The 27,546-nt window shown below is 37.5% G+C and overlaps 1 protein-coding gene across 1 annotated transcript in view; it reads right to left on the minus strand.

Moving 5' to 3' along the window:
* CDC40 (cell division cycle 40) overlaps positions 1-27,546 on the minus strand; it is a 41,668-nt gene that overhangs the window by 10,927 nt on the left and 3,195 nt on the right. Inside the window, exons 2-9 of the mRNA XM_074819356.1 lie at positions 19,639-19,725; positions 17,975-18,104; positions 8,151-8,234; positions 6,010-6,149; positions 5,284-5,380; positions 3,457-3,596; positions 1,836-1,910; positions 1,134-1,179 (exon numbers count right to left, since the gene is read on the minus strand). Coding sequence (XP_074675457.1) covers positions 1,134-1,179; positions 1,836-1,910; positions 3,457-3,596; positions 5,284-5,380; positions 6,010-6,149; positions 8,151-8,234; positions 17,975-18,104; positions 19,639-19,725 — 799 coding nt within the window. The remainder of the gene's footprint in view (positions 1-1,133; positions 1,180-1,835; positions 1,911-3,456; positions 3,597-5,283; positions 5,381-6,009; positions 6,150-8,150; positions 8,235-17,974; positions 18,105-19,638; positions 19,726-27,546) is intronic.

Consider the following 27,546-nt stretch of genomic DNA (forward strand, 5'->3'; position numbering starts at 1 on the left):
CACAGAACCAACCACTGTGCATCATTTATAAATTGATACACAAGCAGAACTTTTAAGTACTGCTGGCTTCAAAGATTGTTCTAGTCACAGTTAAGAGCTGCATGAGAAGTGTTTTAAACTCTATTTTAAATAAATATCAACATCTAATGAAAAAGAGGAGAGACAAACTACAAGAGATACATTTAAAGGAGAAACATTTATAATTAGAAAACAGGTACAAAATATGAGAAATATTAGATCAGAAAATAAAAAATGCTTTCATCTGGTGTTAACCTTGCTACCCCTCAACCCCAATACTTTCATCTGACCACTGCATCAGACTTGTGGATCTCTTTAGCTAAAATATTGGCACAGTAACTTAAATATCACAGAACAGCAGGTGAAACTGGTTGATAATAAGAACCTTTTGAGAAAAACAGTCAAACTGTTCAGAAAGAGCAGTCTATTGAGAGAGAACCTTTTTTGAGCCATCATCTTTGCGACTCTGCTGTCATCAGAAATATTAGGTGAAAAAAGACTTCTTTGTTGCTACTCAACATATATTCACTCAGTGTTCTAGAAACGTTCACATTTCAAAAGGAGAGTCAGCTGCTTTTGTTCTGCATTCAAGGCTGCTAAGAAGTTTGTATTTCTCTTTCAGCTATCTGCTTTAAAAAGCATGATACATGAACAAAGATGGCACCTGAACCTAAAAAAAAATTTCCCATGCTTTTGCACTAGAAACTCAGCACAGAAGAGACCACCTATTTAAGGTGGGATCATCCGATCACGAGATGCTCTCACAGCCCTACAGAGGTCTGCTGTTCTCAACATGAATACTGGGCAATTTAATTCCACAATTTTGCCTTTGGAAAGGAGTCTTGCATAAAGCAACGATGACTGCAGTATACTAACATTTTGTTTCAAGGGTTGTAAGGTGTTATACATCAACATTAAGTTGCTTGGAATAATGACAAAGGTTCACTAAAAACTTGCACATTTTTCAATTCTTAGTGCCGAGATCACACTGAATACCATTTGCCTTGGATGCCTACAGGTCCTCTCTATGATAAATTAATAAGCTAACCTAAACCATACCCTTCCATGAAGTTGCTTTAAATATGTATCAGTTTAAAAAAAACCCCAACTATTACCAATAAATGTTCGTAGACATCTTCGATCACCATATACTTCCCATAGCTTGAGGAAAAAAGAGGATGGGGAGAAAAGATGTCAATTGTTAAACAACAGTGATGCAGAAATTAAGTGCAAACATATATGGCAACATCTTTTAAGAAATTAATTATAAACATATTACCCAGAAATTCACAAGAATGCTCTGTCACCTTCTTATTAGCAAAACCCCCTTAAGATAACTAAAACCCCCATATCATATTCCAACTTTAAAGTCTGAAGGTTTTTCTAGTAAAAAAAAATAAAAATATCATCAGCTTTCTAAAATGATATATGTTGGACTAAAATGAGATTAGTTCAAGACCACAAATGCTTCAGTAAAACACTTCAGCAGAAACCTACTGCTAGTTGTAAAACTAGGTTTCACAGAAAATGATTATAATAACAAAGGCAATAACCCGAGGAACTTGTGATCTTCTAAATGCTATTAATAAATGATTAACACTGTTCTAACACCCACAGTCTTGTGTATTGTTTCTATCTTTGTTCCAACAAATTTGTAATTTAAAAATCAAGTGAGAAAAATAAAAGTAACACAGACAAAAGGTATTTGGTAGAATGTTTAAATACGCTAAATACCAAATGTTTAGGTAGGCTAAAATACATTGTCTGTATTCAGTGATGGCATAAAATATACACATGAAAACTGAAAAATTACTCACCTTAATTTTGCAATCCATTGAGCAAGACAACAGTATATGCCCAGAGAGAGGAAACAATCTAACTGCACTGACACCCTGTAAATAAGGACATAATTAAACAATAAGTGGAGCTGCTAGATATTTCCTCAGTTCACTTGCCCTCTTTTCCAATGAAAAAGCTAAAGCTTATCTTCATAACATATACAGATACTGTATCTTCAAAACAAATAACCTATCCACATTCCATTTTAGAAACAGTGATGTGTTTTGAACAATCATTAATTGATTCACTTCAACAGCTGTATATATACCCTCCTTCAACACTCACCCCATTACCGTGGTAAACACAGCAAAGAAATACAAACTGTGGGTTTGGGTGACTGTTTCTGTATAACAAGCATGTTCAGGTGGGGCAGGTGAAGAACTTTTCCACAAAAAGTATGTCTGGCCAGCTCCATTTCTGACATATACTACCAGTGGCTTCTACCCACTGAACTCAGATTCCTTGGGCACAGCATCTTCGCATCTATCTGTATTTCAGGTACTCCTTCCAGAAGAAGTCCAAAGAATCACCAAGTACTCATGGTTTGATGACCCTTCTTTCCATTTCATGTCATTTACTCTTTTTGTATTCCATCCAGTTGCTCCCATCGCTCGTTGGAGTTGGGTGCTTTATCCTACCTATTATTGCCTACTTGTATCCCCCAGCTTTTCTAGATCTGTCAGCCCATCTTTCTTTTGCTTCTCTCATCAGTATCATTATTCATCTCATTTGAAGGAAAAAGCCATTTTATGCCTTGGTCTGTTCTAATAGAATAACAGGCAGAGGAGTGACTAGAGCTTTGGGGAGAAGATGTTACCCTTGAAAACACTGATAGCTGCAGCTACAAGCTCTTTGATGCAGCAATCATTAAACAACTAAAAAAGGGTAAAAACTAAAAGTGTTCCCTGTATCCTCCTTTCTTCATCTTTCAGATATCATTAAGGTGCTGTCCATTGCAGCACAGCATATTCTCTCAAGCAATACTGAAAATTAGAGACAAGAAGCAGCAAATTGAGTATAAGCTTTACAAACCTGATCAGTGAAACACTTTTTAAATACCAAAAATATGTATATAGTTATGGGCTCTGGCACAAGGAGAAACTGTAGATGTTTAGCATCATCAAAGAAAACTCTTAAAGCACACCCCTCAAAGGTAATAGCTGTGTTTGGGAAACCTGTAATGGTGATGCATCATAATCACAAAACCTATTTAACTTTGATAGGAAATAGCCATTAAGTACTTTTACTGTTAAAAAAGAAATGCATTTTCAGAGATCTCTAGAATTAGCCTTACTCTTATTCACATGGTAGTTTAGGAAATAACTCCAAATCCCACAGAAGTCACTGAATAATATTTGTCCTGTTAAGGGATGTCCGGAAGTCACTATATTAATGAAAAAGTATATGCAGGTAAACAACTGCATCTGAGCAGGCAGACACCTTGTACGAGCATGTAATGCAACCAATTACATGCATAACACAGTAAAGACAAAAATACTCCTTCCTTCTACTGATACTTCAGTTTTATAGAGGTTATTAGCTTCAGACACAAAGTGAAGTGGGTTTTTATGATGCATGCTCACAAACATGCCTTCCTACCTTTGTATGTCCAGACCACACATGGATTTGTTTCTTTGGAAGATAGCACTTCTCAGGTGGCACTGTAGAACGAAGATTAACTCCAACATCTTGAGGGACATGAAGATAAGATCTCCCCTGATAGTCATACATTTCCTTAACTGAAAAGGTAAACACAGAATTCTGAGAATCCAAGAGCATGTATTTTAAGAGGTTATAATCTTTGAAGGGCTCAACAGCCACACACAATTAAGGTTTTTCTAAAACAGCTGCTCTGCTGTGAAGTGGGGGGAGGAAAAAAAAAAAGGAAAACCCACTTCATAGGATACAGATGTGGAACCTTATTTGACTACAGCTAACTCAAAATTAAGTCATTTCAGCAAAGTCTGCTTGGAATCTGATAATCTCAACATTAAGACAATCTCCCCCCTACACATCTTATTCATCATCAAACAGCGAGAGTTTCTCCAGTCAACCAGGGTTTGCTTATACCAACTCTACACAGATTATAATGTGCAACACTAACCCTGGCATTTGCTTGCAATTCACATTCCAGACAGCTCTGTGCTGTGTCAGTCACAGAATTGCAAATCAGAGTAAAAAAGATCCATTTGGCTGGTGTGAACCAATACTGGTCAGCAGTAGCCAACAGCTGCTCTTTAACGAGATTTAAGAAGTGACTGGCCAGACATGCAGGGATGCATTGTGCTCAGAAATGGGTATTTCAGAGTAGACTTGCGTTGGATAGCCATGACATTAAGCTGTGTACCAATTAAACTAATTCCTCAGTTTCTGGGATATCGTTACAGCAGCTTTGGTTGTACAAGTGACTTCCTGCACAGTATGAATGTTTATCAATGTTTACACATGTGTACAAAATGTTGTATTTCTGGAATGCTTGTGTTTGCAAAGATTAAAGTTTATCTTGTAAGGTCTTTCACTGTGTAACTTCAGGTAGAGACCACGAAAAGTTAAGATACAAAATAATTATTCTATAGGAGGCCCAATGGCTAAAACTTCATATTTGTAATGCTCATCGCTATTCAATAAACATTGTCACGATCTACTACATATAAAGAGAATGAAGTTACTAATGTCAGCAATGCATATCTCATAGCCACTTTTTCTGTAACGCATGTAAGAAAGGATGCACCACCTTGTGCGTGTGAACCTGGATGTAGAAAGTGGTAAACAAAGAGAGAGTCTGTTTACCTGTCTGTGCCAAGCAACCTAAGGCAGGACTGCTTTGCATTCAGAGAGTTGAAGTAACAGTTTCCAAAAATAATTTAATTTTACTTACTTACCAAACCATTTTCTTTGAAGGTACCACATGCTATAGGCTTCCATAGGGTAATTATTTGATACACAATTATTCATAGTATGACAGCAGGAACATTTACATTAGGAATTGAAGAAGTATAAAGTGATTTTCTAAATTGTATGTAAGCCATAAGTCAAAGCACTACCTGCTGATGAAAGTACTGACCCATAAAACTGCAATAATTCTGAAGCTGAAACTAAGCCAAACTCATAACTTTAAAATGTTTGCTCTGTAAAACAGGAAAGGGATATGTGCGTCTGGTAACATTAAAAATAAATAAATAAAACCTGTACCCTGAAAGATGACATTTCCACACTGCTCTTCACAGTAAGAAGTGGAATTAGTCCAAGATTATCTCTTTCCCTGTCCTTTATGCTTATGCCTGTGAGCGCTATTATCTCCAATACAGAAACATCAAGGTGCCTCAGCAAAACTGCTGAGGCTGTCTGCCATCCTTACTAATTAACACAGCAGGCAAGAAAACACAGTGAGCAAGAAAATGAGAACAGGCAGGAAGATGCCATTACCATGTAATATAGTCTTCTCCTCGCCAGGTTTATCATCTTCTAGTTTTCCTCTCTTCTGCCTCTTAGCTGTTATTTCATCCAACTCTTTCTGTTCTTCCTGGAAAAACAAAACATGATCTTTTAAAAATTCAGGGTTCAGAATCACATAAAATCCAGAACTGTACTACTGTTTACTTACTATTAAGAACACATTTATTTGCTAAATGAGATTAGAAATAGTTCTATGCATCGATAAAGAGAATACCTTTATCAAAACCAGAATAGTTTGAAAAGCTGTATACACAGAAAAGAATTAAATATTATCTTTTGAATCATAGACTACAGCTAAGCATCACTGACTGAAGAATAAGGATGTTTGTTGGTTGGAGGGCTGGGGATACATGTGTGTTATTGCTGGGTTTTTTGCTTGGCTGTTTTTTTCTTTAAGGTAAGTTTTACTTTCAGTTCTTTTCAAGCTGCTTCCATTTATAAAATATAAATAACTTTTAATCAGACTCTACACACGACACAGAGATACAATGAATTTTTTTTCCCAACAGTCTTGCAAATAAATGAATGCAGAATATTTGGAACACTGTATTCGGACATATCACCTGAAATGTTTCTATCACCCTAAAGCACAGCATGGATCTTGTGCTTGGACAAGCTACTAGTGCAGCTGGATCTCTGTTAAAACCACTACAATGTACTAACAATTTGTATCTATTGTGTTAAAGTAGTACTTACTTCTGATGGTTTGGCTACTTCTTTTTCATCCACATACTTTGCCCACGGTCCCAGAAAACCATCAATATTAGATGCATCATTTTCCTTGAATTTTTTCCTTTTTTCAATTTTTCTTTGTCCTGTTTCAAACACTGTTAAACCTGAAGAAGGAAACAATACACCGCCTAGCTGCTGACACAGAATACAACATCATAGGTCACGCCACAGTCAGTTTGAAAGAAAAAAAGACACCACCACCACTCCTTCCAATACACACAGCAAAACGGAAAAAACGATTTGAGCAAAACTGGTCAAAGCATTGCTAACTTTTCTAACTATGAACATTGCTAACTATGTACAGTAACAGAGGAACCACTTAAACTGTATGTCATGATTTGTTAAGAGTATTTAACCATGCATTTTTAACAATAAGTCTGCAGACTGTATGAATACATCAATTTTCAAATTTTAAATAGGGCAATGTTTAAAAGTAGAGCCCTAAGAATTGGCTTCCAATCCCCCTCACCCCTCTCAGTTTCAAAAAAAACCCTCCAAAATAAGACAAGTCTTCCAAAACCCCACACAACTGTATATTTTAGTTTAGTAAAAATGTATACAAACACAGAATGGTTTGGGTTGGAAGGGACCTTTAAAGATCATCTAGTCCAACCTTCTTGCAATGAGCAGATGTCTTCAACTAGATCAGGTTGCTCAGAGCCCTGTCCAACCTGACCTTGAATGTTTCCAGGTATGGGGCATCTACAACCTCTCTGGGCAACCCGTTCCAGTGTTTCACCACCCTCACAGTGAAAAATTTCTTCCTTATATCTAGTTTGAATCTACTGCGTATTAGCTTAAAACCTTTACCCCTTGACCTATTGCTACAGGCCCTGTTAAAAAGTCTGTCCTCATTGACATGGTTATCTACTTCCAACCATATCTCGTTCTTCCATATAAATGCTAGCTTTTCACAAATGCTGTGCCCTCAGAATTTCATTTATCAAAACCATTAAACAATATAGATATGCGAGGAAAAAAAGAATAAATTAAAAGATGTTAAAGTAATGACTTGAGAAAGTTTTTCCAAAGGTTGTATATACATTTATGAGCAATTTTCAATCAAAGTTTCCCTACAGATCAGTAAGACTCATCTAGTGCAAAGGAGCCAAAGAGCTTTGTATAAACAAGGGGAAATAGGTGATGTAAAAATTGAAGTAATGATCATATGAAGGAATTGTACATTAATCAAGAGTTTTCCTAAAATAATTCCATTATGAAAATGGTATTTTTTTATTTTTGGAATTATTTAATCTTAGCCATTTCTGTCTAATGTCTGTAGCTGCTTTACCAAAATAAGTCTATTTTCTTTATCTTACTTTAGAGGGAAAGAGTGAAATAACCTTGGATATATTCTGTGGAAGAAGACAGAGAAATAAAGAACCTTTGCATACACATGCGAATAAGATATTAGAAAAAGACAAGCAAGGGAAAGCATATCTCTAAAGTTTACACAGGTACAATTTTTCAATGCAAACAAGTCAGTTTGAGTGTTAAATATCTTGTATCAAAGTATTAATTGCAAACCCCATGTCTCCAGTAGTGAATTCTCCCAGCAGCACACTATGCCTTTACCATTTGGCAACTTTCCAATGGTTTTTCTCTTCCAAATGACGCAAACAGCTTAACTCTGCTAAGCAGAGATAACATGCAATTCCCAACAGAAGTGCTAGAGATTGTATACAGGGTGATCAGTTTGCTACTGAGTAGCACAGTTAAGGTCATTAGCCCAACATATAGGTATCCTAATGCAGACACATGACAATTTTAGCTAAGACAGAATTTAAGAGGACCAAAAAGCTGTTTCAAATATACAGATCAATTCTATTCATGCAATGGCACATGCTAGGTTCCAACTGCAAATCCTAATTTGAAATTTGACATGATAGCCTGAAATATTTGCTACTTCAAGAGAACAAAGCACTCTAATCTCTCTTCTCTCTTCACATTACAATTGCCACACACCTTTCTTCGTTGTGTCTTTGGACATGGGTAAGTCTCTCATAATTCCTTCCTTTTCCCATACCTATTCCATTTCTTAGTAAAGAAGAAATGGAAACAGTCATCAATCGCAAGCCATCTATATGAGACTTTGAATTAATTACCTTGATTTTTTTCAGCTTCTTCTACAGAACCAATATATTTGGTAGCAACTTCAGGGTTATCTATAGATGGATCTAAAGCATAACCTAGAACAAGGCGAGAAATGAAATACTGTTAAGTCAAGCTTTTTAGTTTTGTACAACTTAATTCTTTGCCCACCCCCCTGGCCCCGAAGTAATTTTTTCCTGTTGGCTCTCAAGGATCTAGGGATGAGGAAGGTTTGATACTTTGAAATCCCATCCACTTTTCACTTGGTCGGAGTATTATTACAAAGTATTACCATGAGGCCCTTGAGTATGCATTGCCGCCAGAATGCTTAGATTTGCACAAGATAGAGAAGGAAATAAATAAAATAGGCAACAGTTAACATAAGACACAATGGGAGGATAGTCATCGGAAGTAAAATCACAGAATCTTTCTGGTGGGAAGGAACCTCAGGAGGCCCCTGGCCCAACACCCTGCTCCAGGCAAGGTCAACACTGAATTCAGACCAGTTTGCTGTAATGCAAACACTGGATTCTGAAACGCCACAGCAACCTCTTCTTGTAACACAGCGTAAGGAAAAGACCAGCTCAAAATCTTATGGCAGTGACACGTGATTTTAAACAGATGGTCCTTTAGTTCAGGGCACTGTTCCTTGGTTTGCGAAGCCAGTATGTCACACTGAAACCAGCCCATTGCTGCTGCACACAGAGAACCCTCCAGCTTCAGCAGCAGCCTCTGGCCCCGCAGTCCCCTGCCCTGTCCACTACCTCTGCTGGGTCAGAGTGTGCTACTCAGCTCTGGCAGTCCCGGGGATGGCGGCAGCTGGAAGGAAGAGGACAGAGATGGGGAGAAAAAGAAAGCAAATGAAGTTTTCCAGGGCTTTGTGCGTATTCTGTCCCCGCAGCAGAAATTATTTCATCCTCCTCCTGACAGAGTTGTGAAAGCTTGTTCCTTCAACTTGAAAGCAGTTGCTTTGGCCAACATGGATGTTATCAGAGGCAGCAGCAATGGCCTTTAATTTTTAAAAGAATTAGGTATTCACATCTTCATTTGCTGATTACAGCTATTGAGCCTCATTAAAAAAACCCCAAATCTGCTGCATTTACTCTTATAAATAATTTATTAAATGTACCAGCATTTCATAGATATTCAGGATATGTACAGTTTTTGATACTGAGGTTCTCATTTTAATAGGCATATCTTACAGGTTTTCTCCATTTTTCCTGAAGCGGATAGCATGATTTTGCAAGAATAAGATAGACAAATAAATTCATCTAGTTTCCAAGGAACAGGTGCACTGAACAGTTACTGACCACCATGGGGTTTTTTTGGGAAAGACTGCACCCTGGTGGACATATCACCAATTTTTGTTAAATACTATTCAAGTGACAAAATGTCCCTTGAGGACCTAATGAGAATTTCTCCATATCAAGGATGAAAAAGAAAGAAAAAAAAAGCAATCAAGATATTAAACCACCGGTAAAACTTATCACACACACAAAATCGAAGAAATCCTACAGCATACAATCTAATTCTTATATTTTTGTTGATTCAGAGGCAACCATGAACAGTGGGAGATTACCCTGTCCACTCCAGAGACCAGTGGCCTATAAAAGCACTTGAGTGCATACAAGTTGAGAACCTATCAACACTATCCCCATAGCCAAAGAAGATCATCTCCTCAAACATTTCTCAGAAAGACTACTGTCCTAGAAGACAGTCCAGTTCATAAAAAGATGCTGGAACAGAAATATTTTTGAAATTAGTAGAAAAGCCATTCCAAGAACACATCAAGCGTTCCCATACAAATGGAACAATCCACCTGCAGACCAGCTCTGGAGCCGCAAACCTGGTTAAGACCCAGTCATGGAACAACATACACCCAGATGCTCCATGAATATGACAGGGAGAGAAATACATACTAATGCCCTCTTATGAAATATAAATTCCTGCTATACCTAAACCGAAGAACAAAAATTTATTCTAGGCTATTATTAGGTTGTACTTCCATGGATAACCAAATTGATCAGACACTGCAATTAGACTTTCACTAATTTAACTGCCTGCTTTTACTAAGCCACTATTTCAGTAAGTTCTCTTCCAAGCTGTAAGGTTTCTGTGAACAGCAGAGAGATATTACTTTGGATTTCTGTCAAAATCAATACAGTGGTTTACTTGTCCTCCAACTGTATTGACACAGTCTCTGGGACTCTATTTGCTTGGTACTTGTAAAAGAGGGACAGTATTCTAATGAATAGGGCCCCTGGGCCAAGCACAGCTTCCCGTGGAAGCGGAGACTTCTTATAGCTGGGTTGAACTTGGTCCAGCAACAGTCTCATAGAAAAGCTCTGAACAATTTCTACTTTCTAGTAGATATGTGAAAGAGAATCTTTTCTTTCTGGCTGTGACTTCTAAACGCAGCTGCAAAAGACAGCTTGCTTTTATCCTACTCAGCTGGTATGCCATATAATGTGCCCTGACTTCTACGTCTCCTTCAGTTTTATTTAGGAGGTAGATATTTCATGCCATCTTTTAGCAAGGAAAGGTACAATTCCACCTACATCCATAATTTCAGTACACCTGAAAATGGTTGGTTAAATAATTAGACTTGTGCGCATTAGAATGTGCACTCCAGAAAGACAGCTAATTAAAATATGTTTACACTGTACTGTGCAATGCAGCATAGAGACCCCCACGGTAGCTCAGGTATGCAGAAAAATACAGCTGGACTAACCCATGCTGACTGCACTGGCCTCTCCACAGAATCGAAGTAATCAGAGAATAAAGCACCTACAACTGTAAGAGGTAACAGTAACTGTCAGTGTCGCATGCAACATGAGTAGATGAAAAAAATCAGAAGTTATTTCCAAGTCAGAGTAATTTTAAGCTCTTAAAATACCAGCCTTACTGATGAAGTAATCCTGTTACAACCAAGTTACTGAATACTCATAAAGAGCTTTGAGATTCATGGACAGAAGACTGTTTCTTATCAAAAAGGACATTAGTATCTTGTGAAGGAAAGATTTTAAAATACTGAATGCTGCATGAATGAGGCAGTCAAGTTCTAGAAGGAGTACTGATGCTGAAATAGCTATGAAATTATTTCTCTACCATATTCATAAATAGCTTGTGTGCAGCATGTAAAAGAAAATCCATAATTCTGCTTCGCACTGGAAGTTTATATATACCTACATAAGTAAGGAAAGTATATTGCCTTTTTTTAAAAAAAACAATGCTCAAAAGGGAATTTTCAAGAAAAGAGACTGCTTTGACTGAAGGTACAGATACAGAAGAACAAACGAATGCTTGTATTTTAGGACTTCCTAGTCTTTTTAGCCATGCTTCAAGGACTACAACATTGGAAAATAATGCTAGTTAAGCTTTTGGCCATTTATGTCATAACGGCTTATGAAAAGAAATTTGTTTTTTTCTAGAGAGAAAGTTTTCTCTTTAGTAGCTGAAATTATATAAGAAGATTGCCTTATATCAATGGATTCAAAATAGGGTAGATTACCAATGACTGCAGATGCAAAACTGGTTACCAATTAAAAAAAGGTCAGACTCTCAGAGTAATTATAAATGGTTTTCCATCAAACTGGGAGAGGATCTTATACAAGATTATAAAATGGCCTGCCTGGACTATTTTATTCAATACTTTTATGGATTATGACATCAGTAAAGGATCACATACCTGTAAAACCTGCAGCTGACACCAAAGACAAGTGTGAAATATTTCACTTCAGCAAAGATATGCTGAGCGACAAATACCAAAAAAACCCCCCAAACCCCAGACAGTAACTGATTAGGTACTGGGAAAAAAAATACAGGCTGCAAGGGTAATGGTGTTGATAAACTTAAGTCCATCTGACACCAATGAAGGAAAAAAAAGAAATCTGAGATTTATGGCAAAGGAAAAGCTATATAAAACACGGAACAGCACTGGCAAGGCCTAGTCTAGATTGGCGTGTCCAATTTTAAGCAATGTATTTTAAAGAAAAATTTACATAAAAATTGAGAGTAACATGAACGATGAAATGTTGGCCTAGAAAAGGCTAAAGAAATATGCTTGTCAGTCTAAAAAGAGGTGAAGGACAGAAGGTGAAAAACTGATAAACTCAAAGTTACTTTCAATATGCAAAACATCAGAGACAACCATGACCCATGGCTTGATAGGGCTGCTGAAGGGTATATGAGAAATGGTTTAAATTCACAGCACAGAAGGTTCAGGGCCGTTTCAATAAAATCTTAACTCTTATACTCATGAAAAAAACCTACAATATTTATGTAGATTTTAAAACCATTCAAAATAGTATAAAAATAGGAATGACCCTGAAGCAATTCTGACTCAAGAGATCTGAGCAGATCACTGGTTTCAAGCTGTTGTCTGTGGATACAAGACCTGAATAACCCCTGACTCCTTCTGGGGAGTCTGAAAGAGAGGACAAGCAGGTTTGCATTCACAGTAACAAGAGCTCACAACCTCTTTGGTGTCAGGAGTGAAATGACAGCTTAAGAATCCAATGTTTAAGCAAAAAAAGAAAAAGGGAGATCAACTACAGCAGTCAGATTTGGCTTTTTCATTTGTCTTTTATATGCCTGAAGTACAATGCTTTGTATCCTAAAGAATAAAGACAGCATCAGGTACCTGACTGCTTCCACATGCTGGTATCACAGGGACATTCTTGATAAAGCTGAGGTCTGGTTATCGGTCAGAGATCTGAGGTTTGCATTTGGCATGCTCTTCCTCTGTTTTCTATGAACTGAGGGACAGTACTAAAAGTGACTCAATTAAACTATGGTATTTTTGAATTTGTAAAAAATACATCCTGGAAGGGCAGCTCATTCTCAAGAGGTTATTTGCTGCAAAGAGAAGCTGCAGATCTTAACCCTAATGTGGAAAACATCCCCACTGACTGTATCAACTTCACCTCTCCAAACTCCTGGAACGAAGGGAGCCTTACTGAGATGAGAAGGTCTCATCTAGATTTTAAAAGTTGCTGGTGCTGATAAGGTTCAAAGAGTGCTTTTTGATGAAATAGTTGGGGATAGACAATAGTTAAAGAAAAATAAGTAATTTGGAATGACATACAATCTTAAAAAAGCCATATCCTTAAGTAAAACGTAGCACAGAAATCTGAAACCTCAGATAGCAATAAGCACAGAATTCTATTTGAACTGAGGGCAGAGAAATGGAAAACCCAAGCATGCATACAAAATGGCAGAGGCTAAAAATAATACATAGTGAAATTGGAATATCTTGTTTTACATTCATAAACTAACATAATTGGTAGGATAATAGTGACATAATTTGATAGAATACACTCTTTACCAAGTAGAAAGAATACAGAAATAAGATGGTCATACCAGTGGGCAAAAATATGCTCTATGCTACAGAAAGCTTAAAGACAAATCAGATTAACAGGTTAATAGCGTTAACAAGCATTAAAGGATCCTTTGGATTGAAATTCCACGTTTAAGTAGTGGAGAGTACAGTTCCCAGGACTCCCTTACTGACTGTTCAGCCAGAAGATGCAATAACTATGAAATGGTAACAGAGACTAAACAGGTGCTAGGGAAAGAAGCACAGTAATGATGACATATTTTAGTCACCTCCTTGTGGTACACTGTGCCAATTTCACACCAAGATGTGATGAAAACAGTATTTTTACACAATGTACTTCTACCATGAAGCAGTCATGTTAGAGATTCACATGAAAAAAAGCCAATTGAGCAGTGCAGGAAACTTGATTTTAAGACATTTCTTCTAAGGGTACACATTTTAACAATGACCATAATGCAGTACAAATCAACATTGTTGAGGAAGCAGAGAAAGCCATAAAAACATTTACTAAACTGATTTCAAATCTCAAAACAGGAGGGCTATATTAAGTAAAGAAAATTTTAGAAAGGAACAGAAAGTGAGCACCAAAGGGTAAAGCCTCTTCCAAATGCAGGGACACTTCAGAGACAGCATGTAGGAGAAAAAGAACTAATGCCTGGGGGCTATTAAAAGAAGACTTTAAAGAGACCAGAAGGAAGTGAGCACAGCTGAACAATATGTAAAGAGAAACTATTAGAAATAAGGAACTATTCTTCAGAGAGCTGAAGTTGCATCCAAATATGAAAAATATGAAGAACCAAACTCCAGTCGACAAAGTAAACACTACAGTAAGGCAGCTTCCCCCTCCAAAAGCAAGAAGCAAGTCACATAAGGTATAAAAACTAACACTTGTCCTTTGTCAAAAACTGCAGGGACAGAAAGCATACCAGAGAGCATGTAGGCCAACAGATGATCAAGGAATGAAAAGAGAACATCAGTGAGGTTTTTTTAAACTCATGTTCATTATGGAGAAGCTTGGGTAGGCTCCTGTGCCAGAACCTTTCTTTATGCATAACATGACAAAATATCTACCTCAAAGTGAAATGTCATAAGGCTAAAGAGTCAAATAAGTGGTAACAAAACACTGGGACCAGATGGTAGTCATCCAAGAGATCTAAAGCTGAACCACAGTGTAAAACATCTTGCCTAGTATCACCTCAATATGACAGAAATGTAACATATCAAATACGATGCCAACTTTCAAAAGATGCTTCAGAGGAGGTCTGGGGAACTACAGGTCAACCAGCCAGGTATTTGTATGGTTAGAAGTTTCAAGCAGTAGAAACTGTAATAAAGAAAGCAACAAGTAGGCACTTGGATGAGCATTATATATTGCAGCAGAGCAGACAACACAGCTTTCTGTACAGGTAAATTACAACGACAAAACCTCCAGAATATTTCTGAAGTGACAATCATGTGAGTGAGCAAAGCTTGGCTGATTGTTGGATACTTCTACGAAACTGAGTTAGACTGATTACAGGGTGTGTCAAAGACAATATAGAAAAATCCACAGGTCTTTACATGGTCAATTGATTAAAAGTTATTAAAACACTGGCAATAAATGGTCAGTTTCCACAGCACAGGAAAGTTGCTGGCAGATCCATGCTCAGGCTGGCGCTGTTCAACGTATTGACAAACAGTCTTGAAAAAGGGAGCAAGTAGCTTTTACAAAGTTACTCAAAGTCATAGAGAAAAATGCAATGTTAAGAATTCTTAAAAACTGAAGGGGAAAAGCCTCTCACTTTATTAAGCCACAGAACAAATTCACAGTGAGAATGCATGTTAAATGCTGTGCACAGCTTTGCTGTTCATCTCGGGACCAATACAGTGAAAGTAGCAGAGGCACAGAAGAGAGACAAGCACAGCCATAGGCATTGAAAGGCTGCAACAGAGGAACAAGAAGACTGACCAGATCTTTTCAGGTAGAAAAAAAGCAGACTGAAATGAAATTACGTCCAAGATCTATAAAATAAGGAATGACACAGAAATGGTGAATAAGAAATGAGTGCTCATTGTGTCTTCCAACTAGGGACTAGGGGATATCAAGTCAAACTAGAAGGCTGTTAAGTTCCACAAGTTTAAAACAGAGGTACTTCCTCACACAAGGTGCTGGTAAGCTGCAGAACTGCCTCCAATAGGTTACTACGTACACAGAAAAATTATATGGGTTCAAGAAGCAGCTGGACAAATTTGACAAAAACAAATGAAACAAACCCAACAAATTCACTGAAAATTAATAAATAGAGAGACATCATTCATTTACAGCCACTGCTCATGTACATGCTAGCCACTGCAGATTTGTTTGAGACCTCCTGCCTTAGCACAATGGTGATAAACAGCCAGAGGTCTCAAGATCTGCAGCTTTTGAGAAGTTTACTCTCTGTTCTTCCAGTATGTTATTAAAAACATGTAAGACTTATGTTCATGCCTAGCAATTATACTTGTGTTTTTATACTTGGTCTTTTCCAAGTAGATATTTATTACCCATTATGGAATTTTTTAATAGACAACTTTTTGACAACTTAAAGGAGTGCAGTTTTTAATAGACCTTCCACTGAGCCAGGTGTATCATGCTCATTTACTGCATCTTCTAGCTTGAACTTCAGCTTCTCAGTGCTTGTTCTTATAGTTTAAACTGCCTATATCTCAGCCTTTTCGTAGCTCCATTTTCAGCATACCCAGATCATTATCTATTGAACATTCCTAGAAAGCTGAATATGATAGTTGCACAGTTGCCAGTTGTCAGTCTTAAAAATATATTTTTATACTCTCTTGTAATATAGCTTTCAAGGCAGTTGCTGTACACTGATGATATAAACAAATAGCAGGAGCTTTGAGTAGACTCTTCCCCCAAACTAAACTTCACAAACAAAAAAAGCCCCAAACCAAACACTGTATGCCTACAGGCCCTTTTTTCCAATATCTGTTTTACACACACAAAAATGCACAACCCACACAACACAACATTTAATTTCACAGAAAAAAATCTGTCTCTTCAGATCCTGAATAGGCTCCTACCTGCATTGTCTGTCAAGTTCTAACATCAAAATTGCAGCCAAGCTAGTTAGAGTTATGCTATGCAACTAGACATCCATTTCTTAATATTGGCATTTTGCTTATATTCCATATCCGAACAACTCAGTGAAAAGTACCTATTAGCTAAAACCGTGTAAAATAAAAAAAAAAGTCTTAAATATATTCAAATTTTTAACATTTACAGGAAAACCTCTAATAAAACGCAAATACAAAGAGAAACTGAGGATGTTATAGTCTGATTTTAGGTAATTCTTTCTTCCAGGTTTCACTGTAATACACGGCTCCCACAGATGTTAGCAATAAAGGCCCAATCTCATCCATCACGGAATGCAGTAAGTGAATTCATACATGCATAAAGCCCTAATGAATTTAAGGGGACTCGTGTGTAGGGAGGTGATTATGATGCATGACAGTTTGCAGGGAGTAGCATTATGAATATAAATACGAATAAAGAAAGACGCAAGTCTGTTGTGCAAAAAGTTGAGTGTTGTGACACTAAGTTTACATAGGAAGTATCAGAACTTGCCTAACAGACTGAATTTGAAGAATATAAAATATACTTCATATGAAAACAAAGATTCATATTTGCAAGACAAGCACTTGCAGCCAAGTTTAAAACAGAAATGAAAGCTTACAATGAAACACAGAAGAAAAATTAACTGTTGTTACGTGTAAATACACGGCAGTTTTGTTCTTTCAAATGTGTCAAAAAGGATGCTTAGAATCCATAGCCTTTCCACATTATCCCTATTAAAAAAAATTTTTTCTTACAATCCATAAAAAGTCTATTTGAAACTCAAGCCTCTCCAAAACTCAAATGTTTTATTTTTCAAATGCAATTATTTACAAGTGAAACGGTTCTTCTGAGAGAAGAAATCAGCAGCTATAATGGCCACCACCAAACAGTTCTTTGGGTCTGTCTTTGTGAAGAATATTTTAGTAATGTATTCCGACTCTTCGATTCCTGTTCATTCAACTTGTATCTGGAGGCAACCACTCTGAAGAACCTGACAACTCAGTAAGGCTTCCTTTTGGTTTTGAGAGCTATCTTTAGGTGGAATCACATGAAAGAATCTACTTGCATAACAGATCTACAGTTATTTGTCATATTAAAAGTGTGAAATTTTAGCTTGTTTTCTTTACACCAATGCAACTAATGGAAGGATTAATTAATTAAGAAAGGTTTGGTAGGAGGTCATACACTTGATTACAGTTTCAAAGGGAATTACAAAATGAAATTTCCCAAATAAATACTATGATCTCCAGCCATATGGATTCTCATTCAAAGACCTTTCCCCATTTTAGTAAGTCTGTTAAAAAGCAATTTACAGAACTTGCAGCCCTATTAACTTCTATGGAGAACAACTTATTTGTCCAACCTGGGCATAATAAAGTTGGAGGTGAATTCCACTGTTAAGTACTTACCATAGGTTGCAAATGTTCTTCTTTGTTGTTCAAACATGAAATCATTGATGTGAGCTGGTTCTGCATATCCAGAAAGCATATTTCTAGGTGCAGCCATTTGTTGAGTCCTAAATGGGTTTTCTGGTCCAAACTACATCAATAATGTTAAAAAAAGTATATCAGAATTACTGATGTCTTATTTATGTGTGTGTACTTTTTCAGGAAAAAACCCAGGAAAAAAACCCTTGTCTTTCAAAAACTAATGCAAAAATCACTTCTTTATGACTACTGAATAAGCTTCTTAGCCTATCATTTTACACAGTAATTGCTCACACAATTGCTTTGAACAGCTTGTTTCATGATTGAACTTTCTAGCCTGTATGACTGGTACAGAGGACAAATTAATATCAACTACTTGACACAAAACGTTGCCATTCAGTATGTGATCAGTACCAATATTCAGAAAACAAAACCATGGCATACTGTGCCCTGTAAGGGGGAGATATTAAGAAAGAGATACCGGGTCCTACTAAACTCACGTACTTAATATGGAAATTACACTCCCAACAATACTTTAGTGCATTTAAAAAGCAACTGGGGACTTGCTGTATTATTCCAGTTAATACACGTATGAAACCCTGCCTCACTTTTCTTCTGGCAAGATGACAAATGCCAGTCTTCCTGACCATACCATGGTTAGGGAAAAGAACACTGAATACAAACAAATGCAATACACTGAGACTAATATCAAACTAAATTTAATTGTAACGCCTATGCTTGTCAGCCATATTTGCAAACACCTGAAACTGCCCCACATTCGGCTTCTCTAACTAAAACACTTACACAAGGTAAGTAGTAAGTTTAAATCAGTATTTTTTCTCATGTGCCTCATGGCTTTGGTATGTTGCAAAATGCAACCTTGTTATGAAAAGGCCAACTTATGTGGTTCCACAAAAGGTATTCTAAACATAAAGCATAAATAATGTAGAAATTTCAGACTGATGCAGCCTTTGTCTACCTAGAATGCTAACCCCTGGTCTAACAGAAGGCAAACTGTACAAAGTTAAATACTGAAAAAAGTTAAATGCTTGAACAGCTATTTTCATCTTTCAGATAGCCTGTCAGTTAGAATAAAATAGAAGGTGGTTCACATAGCACCAGGCAGTCCAAATTCAGTCTAAAACGATTTTTCACTGTACACATTTAGCATAGCTAAGTTACTATAACACTTAAAACTGATGTGAATAGTTATACTGAAAGTACTTGGATTTTAATTTTAAGTCTTCCTCTTAAAAGCCACATATCCGCAAGACTTACACCCAGTCATCTTGCTCTAAGTAGCACAATAAGTAGCAAAAATGTGAAAATAGTAAGAGACTACTTCAATGCAGTTCATGTTTTACTCATCTTTATAATGCTATTTCCTGATTTTTAATTTCTGTAGCTATAATTCTGATAAACACTTTAAGATTCTTCTTAGAACAGCTTTATGCAGAACATTAAAATTCAAGCATTAAAAATACCAACATACCCATGTAGAATCTTTTTCCAATTTGCCCAAACTAGATCCCAAAATATTGCAAGCATCCAAAGAAGATATGTCTTATATGAATTTCACACAAGATCTGTAGAACTTCTGCCCTTTAAGACAAAGGCACTTCTGCTCTAAAGATACTGCTTCTTACCTCAGGTGCAAACATGGTATCATAAGTTGGATTGTATTGAACTTCCTTGATAGCAGGATCAAGGTGGACTCCTGTTTCCACATCTTCCTGAAATAAGAGACATATTAATAAACCATTTTTCACATACAGACTTTTAAATATATTACATTACTCCACACCTAATTAGGGCTGTAGTTCAAACAGACTCTTTCAGCACTGTGAAAGGAGAAGAGTAGCTTGGCCAAAATACCGATTGTATAACCAATGTCAGGCCCTCACCGAGAAGTTTGTCTGAGATACATGCAGAATTTTGCATGTTTATTATTACTTTTTTAAAGACTTTAAATGCACACATTTCAAAAACACTAGCAAGACTATAGGCAAGCTTTTTTTTTTTGAGGATGTTTGAAAACCAGACCTTGTAAAGAAGACCCAATTAAAATGGTCACCAATTTAATATAAAATCATGAAAACCAGAGTTCTACAAAAGGTAGAAGGCAAAAGTCACAAGTAACTGTTTTGAAAGATAGTTGGGAAAAAAATATTAGACATCAGCAAACATAACAATGAGTTTCAGAGAATCCAACAATCCCTTATCTCCAAGTTTTTACCAAAAGGTATAAACTTAACTCAGCTTCAGTATTTAAACACCTTTCCAAACCTGTTGTGACAAAAATTTAACTCGCTAGATGAAGGGACAAGAAAGAAGGGCTAAACAAAAGAATAACTTCTCAAGCAACTCAAAGGGAAAAACTCGGATGGGCACACACAGCTGAAGGAGAAGACAAAGAAGATGGGAAAGAAAAAGGCTGATTAGGTGGCAGTGCTCAAAAAGACCTGGTTTTACAGAGCTCTACAAAGGCTCGTTTACACTGATCCTAAATTGACACTACCTCCTCCCCCCCCATTAAGGGTGCAGTTAATGAAGAACATTATTTTGCAGTATTGTTACTGGTATTGCTTCCTGCATCTTTATTCTAGAATAAGTGCATTTGAGAGGGATTTACAATGGGCTAGTATATTGAGAATATCCCTAGTAATTACACTGAAAAAGCTATCTTAGCATCAGTGCTCACCTACCAACAGGATCCAAAAGCATCTGCAACTCATAGAAGGAAGCAGCACAACAGAGGATCGAATTTTAGCAGTCACTTCATTAATAGAAAATTACCTTGAATAAACTCAGTCTTGTTTTGTATCATAGTATCTTGAAAGAGGAAAATGACATGTTCTTTACTTATTTAATATTGCTAGCTCTGACATGCTGTGCCCAGAAGCTTTTTTTCTCCCCAATTCAACAGCAGGTCAATTACAAACAAATTTGCTTAGGCATGCAAGACTTAAAAGGTTTTAAAACCTGGTTTTCCAGAACACAGAAAAGAAAAACAGTACCTAAAGATTTTGGCTTGTTACCTGATTATATTTGGTTAAAAGTTCTCAATAAAACAAAAGTGTGGTTGTTTTTTTTTTTTTAAAAAAAGAGTGACATCAGCAATCCCATCAATTGTTTTTCTACTAAGACCACTGTCTTAGTGGAATTGTTAAGGTCAACTAGAAAGCTTTACTCTCACTGTGTATCAATTATTTTAACAGGCAGGTCCAGCCATTGCACTGCTCTTGCTTGAGCCCTTAGCACTGCCAATTCTCTGCCTGACCTCATTTCTCTCATCACACGACCTTTCCAATTCACTGGGCTTGAATGACAACGGCTACCGGTACATTCACAGCCCTGACTTTCATACATCGTGAACTTGCCTGGGAAGACTACAGCAGGCCTAATCCAGTCATTCAATAACAGTTAGAACAGGAGCATATCAAAACTGTTTCCTAACCTGTATTACCTACACAATTATATCGCCTTTCACAGCTCCCTGACCTGAAGACATTTTCCACAGACAACTTTTTCAAGTCACATCATAGAGCTTGCTCTGCCAGCTAGACTTCACATTAACCAACCTTATGAGAAAATAAAAATTAATATAATTGTTAAAATGGTGAAATTTAGCTGATCAACTGTCAGTGACATTTGAACAGTTATCAGTTTACTTGAAATTAAGACACAGGTTTTTTCCTGCTCTTTAAACTGAGAAAATGAGAAAAACCCAGCTTTGCAAAAGTATCAAGAATTTTTCAGTTCTGCTATTTTTCCTCCTCTTTTCTTCCTGTTAAGTCCTATTACATGCCACTTGGTAATTGAGAAAAGAAACAGCTTGTGCCATGAAAGCTGATCCTCTGGTGGACGATTATAGCAATTCTAGTTCTACTTCACTGCTGGTAGACCAGTGCTGAATCACTTGGAAGCCACACAATATGTTCACTCCTAGACCACCACAGGCATAGTCTTTCTGTGTGAAAACCACTGAGCCTTGAAATTGAAGCACATGTTATATTTATCAGCGCTACGCTCCCCAAGACTGCCAGCCTTATTCATGCTTTCATATATTTGGGCATCAAATGACGATCTGTTAGTATGTTGCTGAAGCACATAATGTTTATCTTTTCACTATGCCATTTCGCTTTAAACTATATAATAATTTGAACGTGTCCCAGCTCATCACTTTACCTTCTCAGTATTTTAAAGAATTGAAATCTTGATAGGAAAACAAAGTATTGATGCAACATATTCTGAAATGTTAGTCTACAGCAAGAGTTCAAATTGCAGCAGAAAACTTATGCTTTGGTCAACATCTGATAAATGCCATTTTTTACAGTGTTATGAGACTGGTAGTAGCAGAAACATTACAAATATTAACCTAGTCCATCAATTTCACAAACTGGCAAGCTATCTGCATTGGGGAGTTTTGTTTTGGTTTGTTGGGTTTTTTTTAATGAGAGGAAATAACTCATCAGCAACCTCTGCACATGGTGAAGATCACTGGGTACAACTGCATGCATCACCAGAAGACCATTTCAAGCAGAACTCATCTAAGACCCAGAAAGTGAAAAAAGTAAACATACAGGTATTACAACTCTGTTCCTTTATGCTGGCAACAGCCAACAGAACTTACCTCATGCACTCTAAATGCATTTGCCATAGCTACAGCGAACAGGGGAGGGATCACAGGAGCAGCAGCCTGGCAGAGCTGTGACTGAGATAGGGTAATCTAAGGGATCACGTCCCTCTGCTGTGCTGTAGTTTTTTCTCTGGTCACACACGACACATCTTGATTTATCTAAAAGCCTAAGGTGAGCAATTCTTCATGTAGCTTATGCTCCAAGCGTGACACAAGTGGATCTGTGGGATGGAAGACTATCGGTAGCTAGGCTAAAAGAGGAGGGCATCTGTGAATTCAATGATGGGCAAAGTATTACCCTAGGTCACTTCCCACTCACAAAGACACAGGAATCATAAAAAGCAGGGGTCAAGAAGCTGTCAGTTTAAACAGATACAGTGTTCTTCCAGAGAAAGCTAGAAGTTCAGCTGTAGGTCTGGCAGAGAAGCAGCTCATGTTTGCTGCAACTCGGAAACTGTATAAATGTGAGCTTTATGGCATGCCATAATATCATTAAAGTGGTACACTCCATATAACCTGGAAAAGAATTAAGGTTTTAGGAAGTTATGTTTTACTGAGTATGACTTTCCTGGAAGACATAGTACAATGGAGCTGCAAACTTCAGCCCTAGGTGTCACCTCTCTGCTTTTCTTAGCACTGGTAACAAGTGCCCAACTGAAATACAGTGGCCATGTTGGGAACTGCATATCAGGTAAGACATGCTACTGAACAGGGTCCAAAAGAGAAAATCAAGTATGATCAGAGGTCTAAGAAAATATGACATGTATGGAAAAATTGAACAATTTAATTTAGCCTAGAAAAGATTCAGACTGTACAACTTAGCAGAAACAAGGACAGTCAAATACTGAAATTGCTCAGTCTATAGATCTGCTGAAGTTTGGTAGACAGGTTAAATGACTGTCTGTCCAGACAGACGCAAAAAAGAAGCAGATGGTGTCTTATCACCAAACTACTTGGTGAGCTGGCTGGGTTTTTTTTGTTTGTTTTTTAAATAGATGTGATGTCTGCTTACTTGCAGTATCAGGTCAATTTACACTTCAGATATGATCCGATTAGGTAAAGAAATTCTTTGATACTTAAATGGTCTCATTTTGCCTCTTTTATCGTACAACACAGCATCACACTACCATAGGGGAATGGCACTCAGCTGTACTCTGGAGTATTAGCATTTCCTAAGGAATTGACCTTGAGACAGAAAGAAGCTTTCAATGCAGAGAAGCAGGTGCTTCATTATAACTCCCCAGAGACCACGAAATGTCTAGCTCCTACCAAGGTGTGCTCCTTTAGTCCTACCATACAGGCTCTTTGGTCAGTTAGAAGTCAGCATAGGAAAGAACACAGGAAATAGAAGTGATTTTAGACTGTAAATACAGTAAATCAGATTAGCTTTCCTTCTTATGGATTCCTTAAACATGCCACAGTCCTGTTTTTCTTCAGAAAAACCCTATCTGAATGCCATAAAACAAAACTGTTACCAGCTATGAAAAGTACTTGATTTACAGAATGCAAAATAGTTCAGTAATTAAAAAAAAAAATCTGAAAAAAGCTTGCTAGAAGTTTTCTTTTACATATAAGCAAGAGAAAAACATTTTTGAATTAAACACAGCCCAAATCCATGTAACAGGCATCAAAGCAAAAGCTTAAATAAAAGAAACAAGCTGCAGCATGAGCTGCAACACTGGATGCCATTTCTGTTCCTTAGAAAGAATATGTCATTTATGTTAAAGCAACTCACAATGCTTTTAATCCACAATATTTTAAAATTTCAGCCAAATTCTGTAATCCCTACTGTGCTAATATGTGGCTACCTGTAAGTTTAACGAGAGCGGTTTATGCATTTCAAAGCAGAATTTGACACTTGAATCTCAAGTGTTCATCTAAACAAAGTTTGCTGGAACAAAGCAAAGGTCAGAATTTTCCAGTTTCATATCATGCAAGCAAAGAGTTAGGATGTCCATATGGTTTTTTTTTCTGGACATTTTAGATAATAAACCTACAATGTTCCCTTCTCCCCAGGTAAATTCATTACTAATTAGCCAAATAGCTAAAAAGGGCAGGCTGCTTTGCATAAGATTTAATTAGTTTTAATTATCCATTAAATTAAAATGCGGTAAATTAAGACCCCATCCCATGAGCCACAGAGGCTTAAGCAATTTGTCACTTACCAATTCTTGCATAAACCACTTGGGCTGTCAAATACACAGTATTATCTCATTCTAAAGATTTTCAGAATTATTACTAAGAAATGAATGCCATTTACGGTGAAGTCCCAACACTAAGATTTGGTTGTTACCAGCTTTTAGTCATTCTACCCATTCACTCTTAACAGTAAATGTCCATCCCACTAGCTTTCACAGAGTAAAAATAAATCAGCACAAAAAGCATATGTTAAATGCTAAATACTAGGCTAGATTCCCAGCATCTTGCAGGATGACAAGTTCTAAACATCTATTCTCTACAAGATATTTTGTGTCAAAGAAAGCAGGAAAACCCACCATATTAAAAGGAACCAAAACATTCCTAACAAGCAACACCTCCCAAGTCACTAATGTATCACCGCAACAGCACCCTCACACACTGACTTTGAAACTTTCCTCTCTCTGTTGCTGGGTGGGGGTTAGGTTTTAAAAAACGTTAAGAGATGTGACTGAAGTCTGTTTCTTCCCCGGAGCAGTATTTTTCTGGACACCTGCATAGCGCCAAAGGTGAACGAGATTCAACAGAGAAATAGACCTCAGACTTCCAACCCCTTCCCACATTAAAGACAACACAAACCCTCCAGCTCCTGAACTGGGCCAGGCAAGGCCAGCCTAGGTGATTTCAACCCAGTTGAGTATCCTCTCCTCAAAACCAGTGAAGGAGACGCTGTAGGTAAGTGTTGTAAAATGTGTTCCCATCCAAGTCTCACCCTGAACTGGTGGAGATCAAACAGTAAATGTTCTCTCCAAAAGCAAAGCTTATAGCTGCAACATTTCCTGTGAAAGTGGTTTCTTCACAGAACATGCAGTTTCCTGAATTTCCTTCAGCATTTTTAATTCAATGGTGAAGGTAAGTTGTGAGTAATGTTAGGGTCATTTTTTTATATTAGTAGAAGCTGTAGGAAAATTAATTATAATTAGTTTTGGTAATGTCTAGCAAAATATAACTTAGAAAGAATCCTACAATAAGAGGTTTACAGTGAGAAAAGGAAAGCGCTATGTTACAGGACTCAAAACACAAGCTGGCCTCTACTTTCAAATCAAAGACAGCATTAACACATTGAACAAACATTCATAAGGCACTGGTGTTAAGGACGAAGTAAATGAGTGTCTGTATTTGACTTTTTCAGTTTATGTGCTCGATTAGCCTAATTCACTCCACACGTAAAAGCCACAACTAACACACACACCTTACTTAGCCAGTTTCTGGGTAGCTAACAGCAAAGGAGCTCTAGATCATCAGACTTCCATTAAATGTATTCTGGGTTTCTTTTCACGGCGTTAACTGTAGTTAACCAGTTCATAAAACTGATTGCTTTAAGAGCATAAGAGATGAAAAGCCTGCCTAGCCCAGTGTCATGGGCACTGCCATGCTGGGGAGGAGATGTCTATGGCCAATTTATACCTAGTGCCTCAAGCTCTCAATAGCTTCATACCCCACAATAACCAGAGTCATCGCAACTGTGCTGGAGCTACCCATCCTGCAGCAAGATGCTCTTACAGAGCAGAAAAAGCTAAGGCCTTACTTCAGGTGGGCTCTATTTCTCCTTAAAGTAGGCTGGAGCAACAGACATGAAGAGCCACTGCCTGTGTGAGGCCTGACTAGTAGCAGAAAGCACTGGTGTTCCTGTGCAGGAGGGAGGAAGGGAGATAAACCTCCCTTCCTCTGGAAGCCATGTGTGGCTCATAGGAGACATCAGAGGCAAAAAGATTGTACCTGCTGTTGATTTTAGCTGCCTTAAATCTCACCATAAAGCTGATTAAGGCAGAAAAACATCCATAGAAAACCAGTAGCAAAGCACGGGGATGGTGTGTGCTTAGCCAGTGCAGTTACTACAGTCAGATGGGATTCTGCTTCTGCCATGAGTGGAAGAACCTGCTGTATCTTAGAGACAAAAAGGAGAATGGGACATTATTTTTTCCATACAGAAAACACAACTACCAGCAGGAAGCTGAGAAGAGTGCATCTGTGTCAACAAGTCAATGAATCAACACAAATCCTTGCAGAAGCCACAGGACCTGACTTTTCTTTGAATGAAAGTTCACTCATGATTCAATGGACTAGTAGAAGTCCTGAACCTCCACTCTCATGGTGCAAGTGCTGAGGACGCCACAAAATTATTCCATATGTCCTGTCCCTTGTGATGACCACTGCTGGAGGGAAGACATTTCCTAGCCCTGGCTGTTGGCAAGTGGGCTCCCTTCCCTTTGTGGAACAGCCTCTATCAACAGCACTGTCATGCTTGCCTGCTACCTGATGATGTATTTAGAGTAAGAAAATATCTTGATTAACCCATCCACTCTCCCCACAAAAGAAAACATCAGCCTCACAGTAACTTGATGCTTAGGGGAGAGTAAGAATGGGGCAAGTGTGCATGATACTACTTCTACACCTTTCCAACAGCCAAATCTTTTCAGGTCAAAACACTTTGTGAGCTTGAAGAAATTCGTATATTTACTGACACCTCTTCCTTCAATAGATCTCTTCCAAGTACTTGTTCAGACTCTCCTTGAAACAGTGTAAACTTCTTGTATACACAGTATTTCCTGGCATGGGAACAGCCCTATTACATGTTGCATGAAGAACTGCACCCTTTTGTTTTTTTTGAACTCATCTTCTACTAGTCAGCTTATATTGCTCTGCTGGAAGAGGTAGTGACTATTCAACCCCATCTCCATGCTGTTTAATGATTTTGTAGGTCTCTGTCATCTCTTTT

Source organism: Strix aluco, chromosome 3 (assembly GCF_031877795.1).
Source record: "Strix aluco isolate bStrAlu1 chromosome 3, bStrAlu1.hap1, whole genome shotgun sequence".
In the NCBI taxonomy this organism is placed as follows: Eukaryota; Metazoa; Chordata; class Aves; order Strigiformes; family Strigidae; genus Strix; species Strix aluco.